A 24,354-nucleotide genomic window follows, 5' to 3' on the forward strand; every position below is an offset into this window, starting at 1 on the left:
AAAGCCAAGCTGATCCATAACATCTAGGATCCGGTAAGGGAGGCTTTCCCTCCGATGGTTTTTGAGTTCGATCTAGGGGATACCATTGCCAAGGTGAAGCTCTCCTTCAAGTATGAGCGTACTGTGAGTTTTTGTCGTGTGTGTGGTCTTCTGGAGCATGGATCTTAAGGCTGTGGCGGTCCACCGGATCTCACGAAGGTAGAGAGGATTAGCTTGGTCCCGGATCGAAGTCACGAGGTTTCCGGTCGTATTGCTACAGGTTTGGTGTCTGCCCTAAACCCTAACTCTAGGTTCGGTAAGGGTTTAGGGTTTGATTTCTCAGTGAACAGAATCAATCAATTCTCGTCTACTGCTCTGATCAACCCTTTCCAAAGAATAGGTAGCTTGTCCTCGGGCTCATCTTCGATGCAGACTGTTGGGCAGCCTGGTGTCACGTTCTCTTTGCCAGGTGTTTCGGTGACGGACTTGGTAGTGCAGCTTGCTAGGTTCAAGTCCATCCCTTCTATTGTTGAGGCGGTCATTCCTCCATTGGCATTTCCCCCAGTGATCCAGATCCCATCTTCGGTTTTGGAGCCGATTCTGGGAGTCAAACGTGATGCTGACTTGACTTTGGTTCCGCTTGGGAAGAAAGCTCGCAACACTTATGAACCCAGGAAGGTAATTCCCTATGAACCTTCCTTTATGCTTGAGATGTTTTTGGCTTTTGAGGATGGGAAGATCAAAGTATCTCCTGCTAAGAAGAAGAAGGTGGGCAAACTTCTTGGCTCCAAGAACAAGAAGAGGGTTGTGGATGTTCGTCCTTGGAAATTGGGTGTCATTGCTGGTGGCCCTAAAAAAGCCAAGAAACGTAGGTTCGTTGCTCGCCGGAATTTGCAGCTGGGTGAGTCTTCTAGGGGCTCTGGTAGCTCTAGTGGTGGTGTGGAATTTGAGATGACTTCAGATGTGGTGTTGAGTGAGGCATTAGATGATGCATATGACTCTGTTCTCCAATCCGAGGAGGCCCCTTTTGCGTAAGGTGATTCTGATTGGTTTCTCTAGTAAGTTAGTTGTGCTAACAGGGCTTTGATTACTTGGTTACTAGGTTACTTTCGGTCTTCAAGGTAATGGTTTTAGACATTGAGATTGATTAATTAGCTCAGGTAGTTAGTTTTGCATGGTTCACTTTTTACATAGTCCGAGAGAACGGATTGTGTTTATGTTGTATCGTATTTCAGAAATATATGGCATGGATTGGCGTCCCCTTTTCAAAAAAAAAAAAAAAAAAAATTTATTAAATAGAAAGGAAAATAGTTCTTTTGTCTTTCTTTGGAATAAAAATAGGAGAAATTAAATTTCTCAAGAATTTTTCATTCGGTAACATTAGGAAATATTAGTTACAAACTAGTGCAATAAAATAATGTATTTATGAGTAATAAATGCAAGGAAATAAGAGAAAAAATGCGTTTTAGAGTTTGGAATAAATCATTTTCCTCCTATTTTCTCTTCAATCAGGATTTTTTTTTTTAAATAAATAGTTTGTCAGTTTTCAGTAGATGTTTCAAAATTTGAACCCATGAGTTTTTTTGTTTTTTTTGTTTTTGTTTTAAAAATTATTCAGTACCGTTATCATATGAAAGACAAAATATATATACTATATATACCATATAAAGTGTGGTAACCCCATGCCAATAGATGTTTGATATACCATCGAAGGCTTGTTAACCCCTATACAGATTTGGCAAAACAATTATGTTGCAAAATATATAAACTTCCATAGAGAAAATCGTCTTTTTCATTTGCTCTTTCCGTTGTTCAAGTTATTATTTTATACGATGTATACATATTTTTTGATCTAGATATTTATTAGATTAGTTATCTACTATTTCTAGTATGTCGAAATGAGTGGTAATGTTGTACATCATAGTTAACTTCTATAAGATATTTTTATTTTGATTAGAAACTTCTATAAGATTGCAGATTACTGATTAGGAACTTTTCTAATTTTTTCATTTTGTCTTTTCAATGAGAGACTTTCTAATTCAAGATGCTTAAAGTTCATCTTGATCATGATTAAACTTTCGCATTTTTACCAAATTACTTGTTATTCAAGTCACCACCAGCCTATCTCTGTTGTCTCCATCAAGTAGGGATCAAATATCTTATAAACCCATAATATCTACACTTGTTCAAACTTTAAACAATCAAATCCAAACCTTTTGTTATTTTCTCTTGTTTGCAAGCAAAACAACCCCAAATTATGCACAACTAGCAAACTCGTGACAAAATATATGAATAACCCGTTTTATTAAATTGATTCACTGGGCCCCACCTCAGGTCATTAACAAACAAAACCGACTTCCTTCCTTTCCTCATTTAAATCCGCACATTAATTGAAAAATACACTTTAAACAGGTTTAATAATAGCAGGTGGGGGGCAGTATCGTAAAATCCGTTGGAGCCAGGGGCATTAATTCAAACGGCAGATTTGGTTTAAAAATATTTGAAAACAAACTGATCAAAGTCCGGCGAGGACCTGTCTATAACGGTCGGAAATTAACAGCAACGGATCTTTCCGTCTGACGTCGTCAAATATTGCCGTCCCCTCTTACATTTTTTAAACGCCACGTAACGTCTCTCAAGAATTGTTCCAATACAAAAACATATCAAACGTAATTAATTAAACTAATTAAATCAATTAATATAATCCCATTTTTGCGCTCTTAAATCCAAATCCAAAACACACACCACCACCCTAGTAGACAGTCTTCCTTGTTTCTCACACCTCTCTTTCTCTCTCTAAAAGCTCTCTCACTGCAGCTCACATTCTCTCTCTCTGATTATAATAACACCGATTTCATTCACACTCAGACGCACAGTCTCTCACTCTCTCTCTCTAGAACTTTCTCTCTCTAGAAATCGCCATCGGCGGCATTGCTTCGGGAATCTCTCACACACATCGCAATCGTGCTCGCCGGCCGGCCGGCATTCGGATTTGATCGCGGTAAGTTTCGTTTTTTTACCGCTTCTTCTTCGTTTTTGACTCTTCGGTTTTTCGATTCTGTACATTTCGGTTTCGATCGGCGCTCTATCTGTGTGTGAATCGGTAGTTGCATTGCTTTGAACTTGTGTGCATGATTCGTTGTATTGAGAATTTGCGTTGACTGTTTCGTATTTTTTGTGGTGGTTCAGATTGACTGAAGGTTAGGGATTCCGGGAGGTATGGATTCGGTACAGGCGCAGCAGAGAAGAGTAGGAGGAGGATTGGTGTCGCTATCGCCGTCGCAGACGCCGCGGTCGAGCGAAAAGTCGGCGAGAGATCTGCGATCGGCGGATTCGAATTCGATGAACAGGCATGAGAAAGAGAAGGGCGTCAATGTGCAGGTTCTTGTGCGTTGCAGGTGAGTTACGAGTTACGAGTCCCGAGTTTATTGATTGAGTTGTTTGTTTCGAGTTGAAAACTGATGAGTTGATTGAGTTATGAGCTGATGAGTTGAGTTTGCATTTTGTGTGTAGGCCTTTGAGTGAAGATGAAATTAGAGTGCATACGCCGGTTGTGATTTCTTGCAATGAGGGTAGGAGGGAGGTGGCTGCTATTCAGAATATTGCTAACAAGCAGATTGATAGAACTTTCGCTTTCGACAAGGTTTGTGTGTTAGAGATGTCGTAGCTTATGAGAACAATGGGTTTTCGTGCAGTTCCTAAAGATACAAAATTCAAACCCTTTATAAAAAAGATGCAATTCTAAATTCCCTGCAAACTTTAGCGGGAGAGAAAATTGAAGTATGTTGACTGGTAATGCTACATTTCGTGTTTATTTTTACCATGTGAAATGACAAGAAAATTGGATAATTTTGGTTAGGTCTTTGGTCCAGCATCAGAACAGAAGGAATTGTACGATCAGGCTGTATCTCCTATTGTGAACGAAGTACTTGAGGGATATAACTGTACTATCTTTGCCTATGGTCAGACAGGGACGGGAAAGACTTACACAATGGAAGGAGGAGCAAGAAAGAAGGTTCGTGTTTTTTGACTCTTCTAAGGCAATTACACTATATGTCTACTCTGAATTCTTCTATGTCACCTGCTGATCGAGTTTCGTGAATTTGTAGAATGGTGAGTTTCCAAGTGATGCCGGTGTTATCCCAAGAGCTGTAAAACAAATTTTTGACATATTAGAAGCTCAGGCTGCTGAGTATAGCATGAAAGTCACTTTCTTAGAGCTGTATAATGAGGAAATCACTGATCTGTTGGCCCTAGAGGAGAGCACAAAATTTACAGATGACAAAACTAAGAAACCGATAGCACTCATGGAAGATGGCAGAGGTGGTGTTTTTGTGAGAGGCTTGGAAGAAGAGATAGTGTGCACAGCAAATGAAATCTATAAAATCTTGGAGAAAGGATCTGCAAAAAGGCGTACAGCTGAGACTCTTCTGAACAAGCAAAGTAGTCGTTCACATTCTATATTTTCAATCACAATCCACATTAAGGAATGCACACCAGAGGGTGAAGAAATGATAAAGTGTGGGAAGCTGAATCTTGTTGACCTTGCTGGTTCAGAGAACATTTCTCGCTCTGGTGCAAGAGAGGTAAGGCTTAGAAACAGTGTATTATAAGCAAAGCAATGGCGTAGAGAAGTGCACATAGTGAATACATAGTGGTGTCATTCACTTAAATTCCCAGGTTATGTAAACCTTGTAACGCATTGGATAAAGCAAAGGAAAAAGAATATACAGCTTATATGCATTGTCAGATCAGGAAAGTAGTTTTATCTAATTGAAAATAAATTTCCACTTGCAGGGCAGAGCAAGGGAAGCTGGAGAGATAAATAAAAGCTTACTTACTCTCGGTCGTGTCATTAATGCTCTAGTTGAGCACTCTGGTCATATTCCGTATAGGTACTATTTATATGTTATTTAACACCTGCTTCAGGTTTTGACTGTTTGCAAGCCCAGAAAGTAAATTAATTGTTATGACATTGTTGAATATCAGGGACAGTAAACTAACAAGACTACTAAGGGACTCCTTAGGAGGGAAAACAAAGACATGCATAATTGCTACCATATCACCCTCCATCCATTGTTTGGAAGAAACACTCAGCACCTTGGACTACGCACACCGTGCCAAAAATATAAAGAATAAACCAGAGGTCAGAGGCAACTTTCCTCTTCTCACAAATTGTAGAGTTTGATTGTCTATTGCTGCTGTCTTTCTAAATGCTTTGTTGTTGTTTATGGGTCCAGGTTAATCAAAAGATGATGAAATCAGCTTTGATCAAGGACTTATATACTGAAATTGATCGACTCAAGCAAGGTACTTGATTCATTACAGCATTGACTGTTCTCTCTTTGTCTCTAAGATTTTCTTCGTGGGTATAACATGTTTCTTATGCTCAGAGGTATATGCTGCAAGAGAGAAGAACGGAATATATATACCACGGGATCGTTATCTTCATGAAGAAGCTGAGAAGAAGGTCCAGTGCTTGCTATTTATATATTACTAAATGGTGGATACTTCTTCTCCCTGAACTTACTGTGTTCTTTTCCTTTTTAACCCTAGGCAATGGCAGAAAAGATAGAGCGCATGGAACTTGAATCTGAATCCAAAGACAAGGTAAATTTCCATTTAGAGGTTGTATTCCTTTGCTTAAACTATTTTTCAGATTATGACTCGGGAATTAATACAATAAATATGGTGTGACCTAAGAGCAGGTATCAATGGAGCTTCAGGAACTTTACAATTCTCAGCAACTTTTGACAGCAGAATTGACTGATAAACTTGAGAAAACTGAGGTAAGATATCAACTTACAGAGTATCTACTCATTCTCTGTGTCACATCCTTGGAAAAATTCACATATATAACCTTGTTTTGCAGAAAAAGCTTGAGGAAACTGAACATTCATTGGTTGATCTGGAGGAAAAACATCGGCAAGCAAATGCGACCATTAAAGAGAAGGAATTCCTGATATCAAATCTTCTCAAATCTGGTAAGCAAATTCCCTTGCCTTCTACATTTTCTAGCTTCGAATGTTGTGACATACATACTATTCTGACTTGAGAAAAGCAAAGCAAGAGAAGTTGAAAGGGTAAGAAAATGTGCATTGGTATGATTAACTAATAGCTTGCTTACTAAACAACCACTTGTTAACTTTCAGAGAAATCACTTGTTGAGCATGCATTTGAGCTTCGAGCAGAGCTAGAGAATGCTGCATCAGATGTTTCCAGTTTATTTTCCAAAATTGGTATGCAGCATTTTTTGGGATATATCTCTTAGGCCTTTCTGGAAATTCTGGTATTTGTTGCTGATCAGTGCTTGTTATCTAGAGCGCAAGGATAAAATCGAAGATGGGAATCGGATACTGGTCCAAAAATTCCAGTCACAGCTAACTCAACAACTTGAAATCTTGCATAAGACAGTAGCAGTTGCAGTGACACAACAGGAGCAGCAGTTGAAGGATATGGAAGAAGATATGCAGTCATTTGTATCCACGAAGGCAGGGGTAAGATCTACACTAGAACTTACTTGTCTTTGCATGCATTCCTATTATCTGATGGTGTCAGGCTGCAACTTAATATTTTGGGAATACTTTTTGAAGGCTACTGAAGAACTTCGAGAAAGACTAGGAAAGCTGAAACAATTGTATGGTTCTGGTATCAAGACACTGGATGGTATAGCGGTGGACCTTGAAGGAAATTCTCAGTCAACTTTTTGTCATCTAAACTCTGAGGTGTCTAACCACTCTTCTGCAGTGGAGGATGTAAGTATTCAGTTACTATGTATTGGCTTCTTCAGTGTTCTTATTTTAATCTCTGTATTTGACTTTGTTAATAACTTAATATGATCAGCTCTTCAAAGGAATTGCTTCTGAAGCTGATGAACTACTTAATGATCTTCAAAGTAATCTTCACAAGCAAGAGGAGAAGCTAAGCGCACATGCACAACAACAGCGTGAGGTTTGTAGCGCATTGTTCCTTCCGGGGTTCAATTACTATGTTTTTTGAAAATTTAACTTACTTTTTTTGGAGTAAAAATTGGTTCTCTGATTGATAACAGGCTCATGCCAGAGCAGTGGAAATGGCACGGTCAGTTTCTAAAGTTACCGTGGATTTCTTCAAGACTCTGGACATGCATGCATCCAGTTTATCTCAAATTGTGGAAGAAGCACAGACTGTCAATGATAAGAAACTGTCTGAGCTTGAAGAAAAGTTTGAGGTGATTAGCTCTTGATAGCAACTTATCTAACTCATGTTCTCATTGATAGTAACCTTCTTAGTATTGTTTTTATTTTTTTCTTTATTGCCTTATAAATTTGTCCTTATTTATGTAGGAGTGTGCTGCTAATGAAGAAAGGCAGTTGCTAGAAAAAGTGGCAGAGCTGCTGGCAAGTTCAAATGCTAGGAAGAAAAGACTGGTATGTCTTGTTCTCAAATTTGCAGTGAAGCCTTGGTTCCTGGGGTTTACTCCAGCAACAACATTTTATATAGCTTCGCATCAGTAACATTCTGCATCTATATTTAGGTTCAAACAGCAGTTAATGACCTTCGGGAGAGTGCAACTAGCAGAACTAACAAGCTACAGCAAGAAATGTCAACAATGCAAGAATCCACTTCTTCTATCAAAGCAAAATGGACAATTCACATGGAAAAGACAGAATCTCATTACCTTGAAGATACATGTGCTGTTGAATGTGGAAAGAAAGACATGGAGGAGGTTCTTCAGAATTGGTACGTATAGGGTATTGGCATGGTGCTGCCAGTTGATTTTTTCTAGTATAAACTGTAGAATGACTTGTACCAAAACCAAATTGTGCAGTCTAAAGAAGGCAAAAATGGGTGTACAACAATGGAAGAATGCTCAAGAGTCCTTGCTAAGTCTTGAAAAGAAAAACGTTGCTTCTGTGGACTCCATTGTTAGGTATGCTATGCTGATCCCTTATAATGCTGCAGGTTCTGTAAGTTATTCATTTTTCTACTAATGTTAATTATTTTTTATCTATATAACTAGGAGGGGAACGGAAGCCAATCAAGTTCTACGGGAAAGGTTTTCCTCTGCTGTTTCAGCCTCGCTTGAAGATGTAGATGTTGCAGACAAAGATCTGCTCTCTTCTATTGATCGTCAGTACCAGTTTCACATATCAATTTGACTTTTGTCCTAATAGTTATATGATGGGGTTTCCATGTCAACTCATTAAACTAATTCCTGCATGCAGATTCATTACAACTTGACCATGATGCTTGTGAAAACCTAAACTCAACTATTGTTCCCTGTTGTGGGGATATGAGGGAACTTAAGGGAGGCCACTACCACAATATCGTCGAAATCACCGAGAATGCAGGAAAATTTCTTCTGGAGGAATATGTGGTAAGACTTTTTACAATGATTGTTTTTGGGGTCCTATCAACAATGTGGCCTGTATATAAACTTTCCTTGAAATGTGCATATAAACAGGTGGATGAACCATCATGTTCCACGCCACGAAAGAGGTCATTTAATCTTCCAAGCATTGCATCCATCGAAGAACTTCGGACTCCTGCTTTTGAGGACTTGTTGAGATCATTCTGGGATGGAAGATCGGCGAAGCAGGCAAATGGAGACGCGAAGCACCTTGCAGCGGCTTATGAGGGTGCACAATCCTTAAAAGATTCCAGACTTCCTCTCACTGCTATTAACTGAAGAGTGGAACACGAAGATTAGTAGTCAGAAAACAGTGTACATAATTTATCAATATTTGGCGTATATAAGTGTACTAGTCGCTCGACTATGCTACGTTATTCATTGATTGTTTCTTGAAAGAAAAGAAGAATGAAACACTATGTGGATGGAGAATTCTATAGTAGGCGTCTTGGGGAAACTTCAAAACATCAGTTCATTGAATTTTCCCGCTTTGTAACACACTGAGCAATTGGGTTTTATTGATGAGGAGTTTTTTTTTGAGTGTTTTTGATGCTTCTTTACCACCACCATATATCTTGTGTTACATTGTTTGATATTTTGTCACCAAAAAGCCACTCATATGGAAACAATGAATATTTCGTGGCAAAAGAGAAGCAATTAGTGAACTGAGCTCCTTGGCACCAGGGCTTCCACCAAGTTTGCTCGATGCTGTTTCGTCGGAATCATGCACATCGCTCTACTCCTCAGCTGAGGCCATGGAATCCCTGCATGGGGGAACTTGCCGATAGAAGTACAGTCGTATATAGATTTGTAAAGAGCTTTTTCATGGGGAGAAAACTTCTGTTTTGTGTAAAAATTTGAGATATTGCATGTCACAGGCTCACAGCTTAAGGTTGGGGCATTTCTCTCAACTCCTAATCTCATTCTCATTACAGTTTTCGTTGAGATGTACTGAGATGATCAAAAGTTGCACGACTGATTTTGGTGAAGAAAACATAAAAGAAAAATATATTGATATTAATTTGATCACGTCCAGAGGTGAACTTATTTGTCAATCTGTGTCAAGAAATAGATCAATTCATTTGGATTTCACACATAAGATTGTTGCAGTAGTTCATTCTCTTCACTTCTAATGCTGCTCTGGGTGTTATGGAAGAATAGGAATATTACAGAAATTGCAGTACCCCAATGCAAATAGTTACTCTAACTATGTGTTGGTGGGAGGCGTTCAAAGAGACCCATACTAGTAACCGGGAGGTGAAAGACTAAGTGCGTTAAGGTTGCGCAACCCGGAGATGGGGAGAAACTGAACGCAGATGGAGCCTTTGATTCACAAACTGGCAGAACGGGATTAGGTGGTGTTTGGTGTTTTTCCTGATCACGAAGGTAACTTTGTAGCTGCTTTCTCTTATTCTCTATTCAAAGGAACAATGTCATTTCGGCAAAACATGCAGAACTTCTTGCTTGTCTCCAAGGTGTTCAACTAGCTAGATCTAAGCAATTTCACCATCTCCAAATTGAGACGGATTGTTTACAGTAAGCTGGCTAGCTTCAGTTATACCTTTTAGCCATGTTCGACGATCAGCAAACCGGGTTGCTCATCCTTACTCCCAGCTAGCTTGCCACAAATTTGGTCTATCTTTGAACTATATCCAATTGATTGTACTTTTGCCTAAAGCATCAATGGTTGCATTCTTCATTTCTTCATTTCTTTTCCAAAAAAAAATAATAATAAATAAAGATTTGTCGCAGCAGAACTGAAATATTCCGAGCATATGTTCTATCTCGTTGCTTCTTGATGTACAAAGAGAGATCACAAGAATTTTTCTTTTGGCAGAAACCAAAATTACAAAAAAGAAACCATCCACTACATTCCCACTCTAGCTAAGAGGGATTGAAATATAAATAAATCAGGTATGCCATATCTGCGGCTTTTCTACCAGTTTGATCTTGTTGCCTCAACCAATCCAGAGACTACAAGCAAACTATGCAGTAGAATTACTGAATTACCCCAACAAACATATCATTCTTGTTTCCTAGGTGATTTAATAAATTATGTCATTATGATTTTCATTATACCCCTAGATCATTCATTATACACCTTTTAAGTAAATGCCAAATTATTCCTATAATCAAAATTCAAAAGTAAAATGAAAGTCTTTTCTAATCCATCATCACCGTTTGTTTGTTGGCTATCTGCCAGAATCCAATACCTTTTCGGATGAAAGGTTTAAACTCTATTGGACAATAATGAAGGAACTGATGAAAAATCTAATTAAACAAGAAAAAGAAAAGTGGATTCCAGTGAGGTAACGTATGAGCAAAATCAGCAAATTAGGGTCTAAACACAACTCATCAGCTAGCGTCGAGACCTGTGGAGGGACTCACGACTAATCAAATTCAATTACAGCCCTGCAATCTTTTCCTCATTCTGTCTAAATAAACTTCGTTTGACAAAACAACTGATTTGAATGACTGAACACTAAAAATGTATAGACGGCACAGATACTAAATAAATCACTTTGCTCAACTTAATGTACACGATGGTTTATGATCTAAAATAGAGACAAAATTTTATTTATGGAATGCCAAACTATATAGATATCCACCTGTACCAACCCCATGGTTCAAAGAAGATCAAATTTCTACTCTACATTTCCTGACAGAATCAATATATATGCAAAAATACTGCACCTTCAATGTGACAACATTTCCTAGACTCCTTGATCTGGAACAAATAGTGCAATCAGATGGACGTGGAGGATCATTATGCCTGCAAAAATATGAATGTTCTCATCCATCAGAAACTCATAAAATGGGTGGCTTAGTACATTAAAGTATACACAGATTAATATAATTATCACCACACCCATTAAATAATTAATAATCACTGTAACACACCAACACCAATAAAATGTGCCGCAAGAGAAAAAGAATGGCAAGACAGTTTCTCATAAACAACTTTTGCTTTTAGCAATCGCTCAGTACAAAGAAACCTTACAACATACAATTTTGACAGATTCCCACCAAGTATCTATCTAGGTTATTAAACCCCCACTGCAGCAACTATTTCTGATACTAATTGTACTTCAGCATAACTAAACTCAAAATCGAATACTCAGTATTGTATTTGCTATCAATGTAATAGTCAGACACCACAAAGAGAAATCTAAATGCAAATAAAAATGGCGAACTTTCCAACATCCGCTCAATAAGAAACTTTCCAACACCAAAACACAAAGGAGTCATGGAACTTAATAAAATGAACAATGCTGTTGTCAACTACCTGAAAAAGACCTCATAGTAAGCTTGCACTCAAGAGCCCAACGGTCCTTTCTCTGCCAAACGCTTCATCATCAAAATCTTCATTTGTGGAGTTTTCCTGACAAAGCAATTTTCTTTCGCGCATAGGATTTAAATCAAGACCCTCCCAAATTGGATTGTCTTGATGCATTTCGTCTAGTTCAGACCCCTGATTGGGATCAGCATCGACATCTGCATCCTGTCTCACATCATCGTATTCAAGTTCCATTCCCTTGTCATCATCCAAAAATGATGGGTCTGCATTAAGATCGGAACACAAATCATATCCAGATTGTTCCTCAGATCCAGGATAAGCCACTGTCACTCCTCCTAGGTCAGCTTGATCAGCAGCATCCTTTTTCTGCCTCTTCCATTTCTTTGTAGATGAAGTACCATCATCCTCAAAATCCTCTTCTTCTCTTTCTCTATGTAAATAGACCCATAATTTTCTTTCTCCATCAAATTGTACACAAGGATCACGCTCATAATGCAAGCGGTCCAGAGCTCCACTAACAACTTGATTTACTTGTGTATCAGACACTTCTTCAACAATATACTGAGAATCTCTTATCAAAGTACAGACATCTGCTCTGGTGCCAATACTTCCAGGCAATCTAGCAGCTGCGTCTCTCACAAGACAAAGGATTGTAACATGTGGTGGTCTGTCACGTTTCAGCATAAAATGATCTCGGGCTTTTGATGTTGGCTTACCACCGCACCTTCTCAATGGGGCAACGATAGATTTTTTACCATCAGCTGCGGTGTAAGAGAAGGCCCTGTCAGGTACTGAATACCTAAGAAGTTCCTCCTTACGGAAATAAGCTTTCACTTCTTCAGAACTTGGAGTGATGGTACTAAGACTCTTTTGAGCTCTTAGGTCCCTAAACCTGTCCTTCTCATCTATGTTGGGCTGCATCAGCTCCAAAGGCGGTGCAGGAAGACTTCCTATTTGTTGGAGGGTCTCTTGCCCACATTTCAGCCAATTAGCAAATGAATCAACCAACTTGACAAGCATCTTGTGAGGAAGACCCCATGCTTCAGGAGATGTTACCTCCTCAATGGTCTCATTATCTGATGAACTATGAGAAACTGGGCCAGTCCATGACCAACTTTTTGTAGCTTTTTCATAGGCAGCTAATGGCTTCCAACCCTTCGCCCCCAAAGGAGCTGTTTTTGATGAAAATATCTTCAGAACTCCTCTCACCAGATCCTGAAGTGGCTCTTGTGTCTCAAGAATACAAGGATCTCCTGGATTTGATCTAACACGATTCACAATCTCCTGAACTGTTACAAAAGGCGTGCTCCCTTCTCCATCATGCTCAGAGTTATTTGCATCCACATTCTTATCAGTAATAACGCCATTGGCACCATCTTCCTGACTTTTATTCTTCTCATCTATAGGTTCCCCAACATCTAAAGTATCTTCCGAACGTGGAGTAATCATTGCCAAGCGAACTGCTGAAAGAAGATGCATAATCGAGAATGAGAAACCAGTATGAACAGTGGGTGTAATTAAAATAAATGGCTTTTTCTGGGGCTTGGTTTCCAGCTCCATATCTGTTGCTCCCATTTCTGTAACTGGTGGCTCAGAAATTTCCATATCTGAACTACCAGTTTCCGTTTCCATCTTCCTCTTTACCTTTTTTTTCAAGGAATTGGACTCGGCACTACGTTGCAAATGATTCGACAGAAGATCTTCATCTCCTCTACTTGTATCCATTGCATCCTCTTTCCCTTTCCGCTTCTTTGTCACCAAACTGCAACCCAGTAATGGGACCTCAATGTTTTCACGGTGATCCCTCATGTATGCTTCGACGTTCTGGCCTTTGTTTCTCAATCTACCCTGCGCACTACCATCTCCCAGTAAACGCATTTGAAGTGAATCATCTTCCTCATCAACAAAGTAGTGAGACTGTGAAACAGAATGGTCATGAACAACTTCAGGTTTCTGCTTTCCACTAGCAGTATAGGTCTTGAGTGAGGGTACATGCAACCTTTCACCAGCTCCACCTTGAAATTTTGCATTCTTGCCCAATTTGTAGATCGGTTTCAGTTCATCGTCATCATTGTCGTCAAGGTTATCGAAGCCGGGGACATAACGCCCTTCCAAATGCAAGGGACTACCGTCTCCCATCTTACCCTTCTGTTTTGTTTTGGAAGAATAGTTATCTAAACTACGCATATTTCCTTGATCAACAAAACCACCCATCTTTTTGGAGGAGTAATTGATCCCCTCAAGGGCCTGCATATTCTTCACCTCTTTCTGTGCATATTTGGCTCTTTTTCCGTCTAGATTGGGCATCAACAACGAAGATGGAGAACCTTCCATAGAGCCACTGGGATAAGCCAACTTGCTTCTCAATAGAGGGTTGTTATCCTCATCATCTTCAAATTGATCTGATGAGTCTGATTCTGTTTCTTCATTTTTAACAAACATTCTATTACCTTTCAATGCCACCATGTCTGATCCTCCATTATGTAGTGTATTCCCTCTTAACTTCCTTTGCAATGGTTTTGCTCTAAATTCGGAAAGTCTATCATTCATCTGTGGAGGGGAAGCTCTATAGGACTTGTAATTTAAATCAGGAGACTCACCCCCAATCTTCCATTTCTTGCTCCTCAGACTCCAATCATCTGCTCGAAAGGGGGATTCTGTAGCAAAAGCCTCCCCTTCACTCCTGTTATTCCAGAATAGATCAGCTTGATCGGATGAATCATATCGATCACCTCTGAAAGGTGCCTGTGGAAGTCTGCCTTTCAAGAATTTCATCTGATCACCTACTGCGTACTGCTGAATATTTCCTGGATATTTGGCCTTCATACCAAAATCATATGGAGCCCTCATGTTAGGAGGCTTGGCTGTCAATACCTTTGCCTCCGACAGAAGGTTTGCATCCCGGTTCCTACCATAGGCATTCCCCTCATTCTTTGAAGAGAGAGGCAGACCCATCAAACTGTCAGTTATTACATCATTACCTCTTACAAGGTTCTTTCCCGCTTTCAGAAGACCAGCCTTGTCAAGCATGCTACCACGAGACGCAAATCGATCTTGCTGAACTTTAATTCCATATGTTGCTTCTTCAGCATCATCACTACTTATCATCTGATCCCTCATTCTGAGAGCTGCCCCAGAATCATACGCCCCGGGCTTATTCGACCGAGGAAGAACAACTGCTGAACTGTATGGTCCAGGATAACTTGCTAGCTCTTTTTCTGAAGGAGTCTTTGAACCACCCAACTTCAGTATACCTTTGGAGTTCTGCTTCCCATATTTTGCCACTTCCAAAGACGACGACCGCCCTTTTGATGCAAAATCCATGTTCGAGCCCACCCCATACGGAGAATGACGACTCATTTGCTGTGCTACTTTCCTGTCCTTGATCTTGTTACTGTGCAGACCTTCACCAGAATCTCTTTCAGATGAGTCACAGGGCATATCTTCCATCTTCTCAGACATCAAACTCTTCTGGATTCTCATAATATTCAACACCCTTAGCCTCTCCTCAATACTGTATCCCCTGCAATTAAGCCAAGCATCCCTTATCTGACAGAGATTACGAACCATAGTGTCCTGATGCTTCCTCAGAAGATTGTAGTGCCGTCGGTGCTGAAAGAAATTCAAACCCTCGCGGTAAAGTGCAACTCTCGGCTCGCACAAACCTCCCTTCAACATATCGAACAGCTTTGTCACGGGGCTCCCGAAATGGAAGTTACTCCCCTCGAAAAGCTCCTTCATGGTAATCATAAACGTCTCCTGGTCCATGTCAGGCAGATACTTGGTAAGCCCAAACTGCTCCTCCTCACTCAAGCACTCATTCCACACATCCACAGACAAAATATCCTCCAGACTCGGAAGATCATACAGCTCGAAAGGAATGCCGCAAGTCTGATTCCCAACCTGGCAATACTCCACACCAGTCTCCCCTAACTCCAACAAATCAAAGTCATCCGACCCCGCCCCGGAGTCAGCATCATCAAACTCATCATCATCATCAGACTCGGCAGCTGAGCTCCGCTGCTGAAGCTCATCGTCGTCACTGGAAACACTCTTCCTACTACCAGGAGACACCTCCGAATCCAGCCTCGAAACCTTGAAGTTGTTCTTCTCAATCGCCATGGCTCCCTCCCTCAAATCTCAAATCCCGCCAAAACCAACACAATTTCAAACCCCCAATTTCTCACACCATCACAGAATCAATCAAACCCTAATTCAACACCAAAAAATCAAAAACCTCAAAATCAGAGACTACAAAAACTTAAAGAAACACACAAATCGAAGCAAGAACACCGAAATTGAACAAACTCCCAAAAAAAAAACGACATTACAAATTTCCATAGATTGAGATTGGAACGAATAATTACCTGAAACGAGCTTCAATGGCGAAACTGAAGAAGACCCAGGCATGGAAATCGAAGGCTGCGAAAAGAGTGGCGGTTGTGGTGAAACCCTAGAAGACGAAGAAGAAGGCGGTGTTTTTTTTGGGGTTATAGAGATATGTGCGAGAAAGAGAGAGAGATATTATTATTGTTATTGTGGTTGTGTGTGTGAGATAGAGAGGAGGTCGCAGGGGGGGTGAAGAAGACGATGGTGACGTGGAGGGAGGTGGCCCGTCTGATCTGGCGAGGAGGGGAGGAGGGTGAGGGCGAAATGACGAAAAAGGGCAAGAGCGGGAAAGCGGAAAAAAGGTAAAGCGTGTAGAGCAGAGAGGAGGAACTGGGGAAAGCAACAGGGTAGGGGAGGAGGAAAGCCCTTCGGACCGAGTCGACTCACCGTTTGCCGCTGCCCCATATTACCCGGCACGGGACCCGTTTCGTTTCTTTTTTGACCCGTTTGGATATCAAACGGCGTCGTTTGAATTAAATTTTAGACTTTTCCGCTGTTACATAGGTGGGCCCTAGTTTTTTTTTTAAGAAATTTTATTAACACATTGTTAATTATTAGATACACATTTTATACTTTATACATCATCTATTAACTTTTTTATTTTAATATTTTACTATATACACATACTCAAACTTCCTACAATACCCTCGTTTAACATACACAACTTATTCACTAAATACACAACTCATTCACTACACATGTTTTTCTACATCTTCTCCCATCAGTTTTCCTCGATAAATTTTCTTCTCAAGGAGCCTCTTACTCAAATTGATTTCAAGATTTCTATTTATTGAGCATACCGAATCAAAACAAACAAGACAATACATCACCAAAGTCTTTAACAGAACTTTCAACATTAGAATATTCAATCATGTGTAAAACTAAATTAATCAATTCTTAGGAACTATTGCATAATATTCATATGCAGTGTCAAAATATTGGTACTCGATTCAAACTAAAAATTAAAAAATGTTTGAAGTACAATAGTTAATATGAATGTTTTAAACGAGATATTTTATTTCAATTGAGTTTCTTTATTTTGATATGAATATATTTTTTTGGTAATTTTACGTACTCACAAAGTCTTATATAATTTGTATATATAAAAAAAAAATGTATCTAACATTTAAGGATGTGTTAATAAAAGGGCATATAACACTAAACTACCATTTGAAGGTACAAATGATAAAATAGTCTTCAAATGTTCCACTTGATAAAAAGGTCACCATTAAAACATGTACATGATAAAATGGTCACCTCATAACATCTTAAATGATAAAAAAATCTATTTTCACACTTTATACATGACCATTATACCCTTCTCTCTAATATCACATTTTTTTTATCATTCTCTCTCTCCTGCATCCAGACCAGACGTGAGGATGTGAGGACCATAGTCTTCATCCTACGTGAGGTTGACGATAGATCTAGTGAAGGCACGCTCTAGTCTAGTCTTGAATCCACAAGGAGTTTAAGAACATGGACCCGACTCGGAGATCTGAAGAAGGTGAGTCCCACCATTTTTCTCTGGATTTAGGGGTTTTTTTTAGATTTTCCCCAAATTTTTTGACCCTAGAATCCCCAAATTTTCAAAGAGTAAACAACGGAGCGTGCAGATCGACGTGGGATCGCCGCCGTCTTCTTCTCCGAGTTTCGGAGAGGTCTGCGTCTCCAACACGGTTTCGGCCGAGGTGAAGCGCTTCGAATCGGTATGTGACTGTGTTGCTTTAGCTTGAATTTTTGAGTTTTGTGTTGAGAATTAGTGGATTTGCTTATTTCTGTTATTTGGGTTTTGTGGGAATTAGTCTTTGATTTTGGTTTTGCTTGGATGTTATTTGTGCTTAGGGTCGGCTTGGTTTTGTGAAATTGAGTGATAAAAATTCGAATTTGGTTTGTGAATCTGATGGGGTTGGATTAGAGTCAACTGAATTGCTTCTAGTATTGAGATTTTTTTTGTACCCTGTTTGTTTTGGATTTCATGGTTGTTCTTCCTGGTGATTTCGAAGTGTAAAGTTTTAATCTAGTCTTTAAGCTCTTGAGTTTTGAGGGAGCTTTGATGATAAATGGGCTGATTGAATCTCTGGTCCGTCAACCTGAATTGAGAGAGAGTTGTAAGCTGAAAACTTCTGCTGGAAATCATTCCCGTCAGTCAACTTAACAGCTCAAAAGTTCCACTTCTATGATTTATTCCAGAACAGTTTCTTCACAAAAGTTGTTCAAAATCATGTCTTATATTTTGTGATCGAAAATCGTAGCGATCCAAGAGTTGTATTGTTCTCAATCAAGGCAAATCTGCATACTGCTCAAGAACACAATTCTGTTTTGATAGTCTGCAAGACCACCTACATTGCCTAGACCACCTACCCTAGATTTTATGATACCCAGAAAGACCTGACAAGTTCTAATTATGTGCTGGTGATTTTAAAGTGTGAAATTTAAAATCCCATCTTTCAATTTACTAGTTTGGTTTATAATCCTAGGTTGCACTATTGTCTTTTAATGATGTTTTGAGAACTTCACAATTTGCAGGAACATAGGGAAAAAAGAAAGAGAGAGAGACTGCTATGACAAAGTTTACAATTAGTTTTTGTACAAGACTACAAGGTATGCAATTTTCTGATTACTTATGGACAATATATGCACTTTGTACATGGGTTTCCATAGTCTTAAATGGGGATTACAATAAAGATTAAGTGAACCTTGTAATTGAACTATCATTTGGCTGTAAGAATTTAGTACGACATGATTCAAGGTTTCTTAGGATTTTTATTACTTTCATTTCTCTGTTACCTTCTCTTTTGCTCAAATTGTCTCTGTATTTTTAGATGAGAATCATGGTTAACAGAAGTGTACATAACCCTTTAGTGCTTTCCTCTGCCTTTTTAGTAATTGTAACATGGTATATCATCCAAATAAAATTAGCCAATTGTTGTCATTCAATACCAGAAACACAAACTAGTTTTATTAGTATGTGTCTAATATACAAGTTCATCTGTCCAAACTAATGTTCTCTCTTTCGCATGTATTTACATAGGCACTGTTTCTCCAGCAAATTAATGTTTAATGCTCTCTTTCTTTGATGTTTTGGGGGGTTCTCCTTTTGGTTTTGAAGCCAAATTCCTCGGCACCCTTCTCCAGCAAGCCAACGAAGACCAGGAGGTTAACGAACCAGGCGGGAATGACAAAGAGCCTGTGGAGGAGTCAGAGGGATTGATGAGTCAAGGCGAGGGAGAATCGTTTGGATTTGAACAGTTACATGATTAGTTACATGAACAGTTACATAGTTACGTTGCTTTCAACAGTTACATAGTTACGTTGCTTTCAACAGTTACATAGTTACGTTGCTTTCAACAGTTATATAGTTACGTTGTTTTCAACAGTTACTTGACTAGTTACATATTATCATTTGGATTGTGTAATTATTATGTGTACCTGACTTGTGTAACTACATTAAACTACATATGTAACTATCCATGTAACTATAGATGGTCAGCTACATTTGCATTTAGTAGTTACATGTCTAGTTACTTTTGCATTTGTGTATGTTGTTATGGCCAAGAAATATAAAGTGTTCGTCGCGGTTCAACAACATGCTAAAAGCAACAGAACGTTGTCGTCGCGGTGCAGCGGTACGCTACAATTATTATTTACTTGACTTATGTAACTACATTAAGCTACCTATGTAACTATCCATGTAGCTATAGATGGATAGTTACCTGGGTAGTTACTTAGATGCTACACTTGTGTAACTACATTATCTTGCCTATGTAACTATCTATCCATGTAACTACAGATTGATAGTTACCTGGGTAGTTACATACATGCTACACTTGTGTAACGACATTTACCTGCTTATGTAACTATCCATGTAACTATCTATCTATGATCTATGTAACTATGCATGTAATTATCCATGTAACTATCTATCTATGTAACTATGCATGTAACTATCCATCTATGTAACTATGCATGTAACTATTCATGTAACTATGCATGTAACTATACATGTAATTATCCATCTATGTAACTATGCATGTAACTATGTAACTATCTATGTAACTATGCATCTATGTAACTATCCATGTAACTATGCGTCTATGTAACTACCCATGTAACTACCATTTATATTCCATAACTATTTTGTTGATATTTGCAACGTGTCGCTGCACCATGGCGCAACATTTCGATGTAACTATTAAAATGGATATGTAACTATCCATGTAACATTAGCGCAACATATATAAAAGATTTATCACTGGACATCAATCTTATTTATCTTATAGAAAAGTATGTAAAGAGAGAATCTTGATCTCTTACATGTAGACCAAATTATCTATACAAGAACAACAATTGCACCATATTCTATCTTTGTAGAAGCTAAGGACAAACTTTTGGTGAGTTTCTGAACAACAGAAATCAGGGCTTGTTTTGAACAACCCAACAAACTTGTTCCGAGCTAACTGATTATATCCCATCGTAGCAACTTGAGTCAAATATGCGTAGAGGGTGTAATAGGAATGAGCCTCACCAACTTAACATAGAACAACATACATTAAAATGTGAGCTTCTAGTTGATGGACGGCAGTACTTCTTGGCCACTTCTCTCAAATTGCAGCTAAGTTAGAACCATTGCCATTACAATATAAGTGATGCAGCAAGTTATCACAATCATATAAATCAGAGGCTTGGTAGTTTATAATGTAGAATTCTGGACAAAAAAAAACAAAAACCAAATTCCATGTCAAGCAAGAGGGAATAAAATGTATGGCCAAGAAACAAAATCTGACAAATACTTTCATACACACCCAATGCCTTTCTTTTGGATATAAACCCTAAAGTGTGATATACACCAAATACATATACTCTTTAAAACACTGTCCAAAGCTTCATTTGCTAAATGTCACCAATCTTGTTGTAAATCATAGACCGAATAAGATTTCGACTCTAACATTATTTCATAGAGCTTCACCTTATATATCAATAGAAACAATGGATTCATGCAATTCATTTACAATTTGTTCAAACTTCCCATATGAACGAATATAGAAGTCATCTTCATTTTTAATTAATCTCCCCTAAGCTTCTCTTATTTCCTAAATTTTCAGATATGAACAAATCAATAAGCAAAAATTCAATCAAACATTAAGAGCTTCATGTCGAAAGTGAAGCTTACCTGATCGGTGGACACCGCTTGTTTCCGCGAAATTAACCTCCAAAATCATCATCCACATTTAACGGTTATATTGCCAGTTACATGAACACTTGCTTGATAGACTTTTCTTCTTCATTTTCCAGTTTTCGGCAGAATGACCTTCCCTTCTTCCGATGGCCATAACTTCCTCTACAAAATAGCTATCAACGATCCGCAAAAAGTTCTGGAAACTAGACTCTTCTAGCTTTCCGTTGATATAAGGCAAGGTTCCTGGATCGCTCTAAGCTGCTCGCAATTTGCCGTCGAATTTGACTAAAAATCTGGGCAGAATTTTGTATTTCTTAAGGTTTCATCTTTAATATGCATCTCTTTGCAGCGTGTAGCATCTCTTTTCTCACACTCTTTACTCAAGAACTTGAGAAGGTCAACCCTCGCTAGCACATCAAGGTCCATTGTGGTCTCATCAAGCAAAAACACCAAAATTCATTCACAAACATTTCATCAAGCACCTGGTATGCATAACCAAATTCAATGTGGTTCTTCTCGTAAAACCAATTCATAAGCATCACAGATCGGTGCCTATTCATGAAACTTTGAACTGAAACCTATCAAATTTGAAGTGCGCCACAATCTCGCAACAAATGTGATATTCCTATATGATTCAAATTTTCACATTTCAAAGCAATCAAAGAGAGCCAAACCTTGAGGCTCATTGTACTCCTGACCCTCCGCCCGCATCGGAAGCAGCACGTCCTTCAGCATATCGACGTCGGCCTTTGATTTCTTGCCGCCGCTGGCGGTATATATGGCGTAGTCAATGGGAACCAGCCCTAGTCGGCGTAGTTGGCAAGGTCGAGGAGTAGCGTTGGAACGATGAAGGGTTTGTCGCTGGCGGATTTAAGAGAGAGAGAGAAGGAGGTGGTGATCTGAAATGGATTTGGGATTTGGAAGAGAGATGGAAGAGAGTGGATTTGCCTTGAGAGGGAGGGATAAGGATTCGACGGTTTTCATCAGTGGCATAGATCGTAATTTTTTTATTTTTATGGGCAACGCTTTAAGGGATTTAAATAGGTATACTGTTTTATCATCAATGAACATTTATTAACAGTTTTATCATTTGTTACTTCTAAAAGTACATTTTTATCATTGGCCCTATCATCAATAAACATTTATTAACAGTTTTATCATTTGTTACTTCTAAAAGTACCTTTTTTTCATTGGCCCTCACTAGTAGAAATAAAGACTTAAGCGACGGGAATAAATAGTCGCTTAAGTGCTAATTTTTGTCGCTTAACAACTTAAGCGACGAAACTGGCGTCGCTTAAGATTCGTCGCATATGGCGCGTCTCATAGGTACTTAAGCGACGAACCTGTTTGGTTTAGCGACGAGATTTTTTGTCGATCCTTTTTCCGTCGCTATAGCCTTATGCGACAAAAGACGTTTTGGCCTGTCAACTTTTAGCGCCTAATTTTTACTCTTAAGCGACGAAAGATGCTTATTTTGTCGCTTAAGAGTAAAAATTAGGCGCTAAAAGTTACTCTTAAGCGACAAAATAAGCAATCTTTCGTCGCTTAGGTTTTAGTTTTTTGAAAAAAAAAATAATATTTTTTATTATTCAGAGAGAGATATTATAATAACTTAAAAATATATTCCTGTAAGTTATAAATAATTTATTCCTGTAAAACCAAAATAAATTAACCGAAATATTTATATTAATAATAATAAAGTTATCGTACCAACCAAATAAAACTAACTAATATTGTTTGTATAATTATTTAAACTGAAAAGTCTACTGATTTCCTAAACTAATCTGAGAAGTGTCAAGGCCCCTATCATCATCGTCGTCTCGAGGTTGTTGGCTTGGGACCGAGGGTGAACACATAGGCTGTAGCCCTATTCGAGCCATGATTTGCTCCATTTGCAACTTCAACAGTTGATAATCTGCAACAGACTGCTCAGCGATCTTTTGGGCATTTTCAGCCCTCTCTTGTGCTTTGTCAGCCCTCTCTTGTGCCTCAGCCGCCTCCTTTCTAACAGCCACTATCTCAGCCATCGCCTCATTATTCGGTCGAGAGCATGAAGAGGAAGATGATGACCTTCTGCTCTTCTCTAGGACGCCTACTCGTCCAATACCACGAATGTAAGACCCTTTTGTTTCTCCCATAGCATTTTGCACAACACTTAGTTGAGTTGGCCAGTCCAAAGGAGGCAGCTGATCCGGTGGGATGTCCGGATGTTGAGTGCTTTGCAAAGTCTTAGCAATAGCACCTTGTTCCTTCAACTTTTCCTACAATTCAAGAATAATATGTACAAGTCATATATGCAACTATTATAACATCATCAAAACATGATAACTGAAGCAGTAATCAGCTTTACCAAATACACATCACATGAAATATGCAACAGGCATCAACTTTACAATATAACTATCAAACACCAAACTACTATGGACACCCATAGTATCATCACACATGCACCACGAAAGCTTCTAATGAGGCTAGTAAATCATCCTCATAATTCATGAACGTAGCATGGTTCTCTATACACTAGCTTATACACACACACACAGAGCTCAACAGAAAACTCCAAGCATACTCAAAATTCTGGGACTTTATCAACTGCAGGGTAAACTTTGAAAAAATCACTGACTTGTCAATTTACATTGGAATAAGCTGAAACTTTCCAGATCAATAGTTCTCATATAGAAGAACAAGAGTACAAAGTTTCAGACCAAAATGAGTCTTAAATCCTTATCAAATTCAGACCACAATTTCAGCACAAAGCACTTAATTCAATAAAATCATCATAATTCATCTATCTTATCAAATAACACCAAAATTTGCAGACCAAGAGTAAACATAAGGAAGAACAAGAGCACAAAATTTCAAGCCAAACGAAGACCCAAAACCCAATCAAATACGAAGCAACTTAACTGTTGAACACAAACACAATTTCCAGCGCAGTGTACCCAATTTCAAAAATTCACCATGAATCATCTCCCTTATCAAACAACACCAAACTTTCCAGATCAAGGGTAATCACATGGAAGGACAAGGGTACAAAGTTTCAAGCCAAACGGAGTCCTCAATCCTAATGAAATTCGAACTCAAGACAGCTACACCGCATAACACCAAAAGTTTCAG

The 24,354-nt window shown here is 38.8% G+C and overlaps 2 protein-coding genes across 2 annotated transcripts; one reads left to right on the forward strand and one right to left on the reverse strand.

Annotated features, from left to right (window-relative positions):
- The first annotated feature begins 2,734 nt into the window (after positions 1–2,734).
- Positions 2,735–8,650, forward strand: LOC101312423 (125 kDa kinesin-related protein-like). Its single transcript, XM_004294586.1, has 23 exons — positions 2,735–2,980; positions 3,169–3,377; positions 3,493–3,622; positions 3,839–3,994; positions 4,089–4,565; positions 4,777–4,874; positions 4,969–5,125; positions 5,220–5,289; positions 5,373–5,449; positions 5,536–5,589; positions 5,688–5,768; positions 5,852–5,963; positions 6,132–6,218; positions 6,301–6,476; positions 6,573–6,734; positions 6,823–6,930; positions 7,031–7,189; positions 7,305–7,388; positions 7,496–7,701; positions 7,790–7,891; positions 7,982–8,091; positions 8,187–8,338; positions 8,426–8,650. Exons 2-23 carry the CDS (start codon positions 3,199–3,201, stop codon positions 8,648–8,650), a joined length of 3,162 nt encoding a protein of 1,053 aa, XP_004294634.1. The 5' UTR covers positions 2,735–2,980; positions 3,169–3,198.
- A 2,271-nt stretch (positions 8,651–10,921) lies between these two features.
- Positions 10,922–15,819, reverse strand: LOC101312707. Its single transcript, XM_004294587.1, has 2 exons — positions 11,658–15,819; positions 10,922–11,144 (listed from the first exon to the last, which is right to left on the reverse strand). Exon 1 carries the CDS (start codon positions 15,789–15,791, stop codon positions 11,670–11,672), a length of 4,122 nt encoding a protein of 1,373 aa, XP_004294635.1. The 5' UTR covers positions 15,792–15,819; the 3' UTR covers positions 10,922–11,144; positions 11,658–11,669.
- Positions 15,820–24,354: the final 8,535 nt, after the last annotated feature.

Source organism: Fragaria vesca, linkage group LG3, assembly GCF_000184155.1.
Source record: "Fragaria vesca subsp. vesca linkage group LG3, FraVesHawaii_1.0, whole genome shotgun sequence".
NCBI lineage: Eukaryota > Viridiplantae > Streptophyta > Magnoliopsida > Rosales > Rosaceae > Fragaria > Fragaria vesca.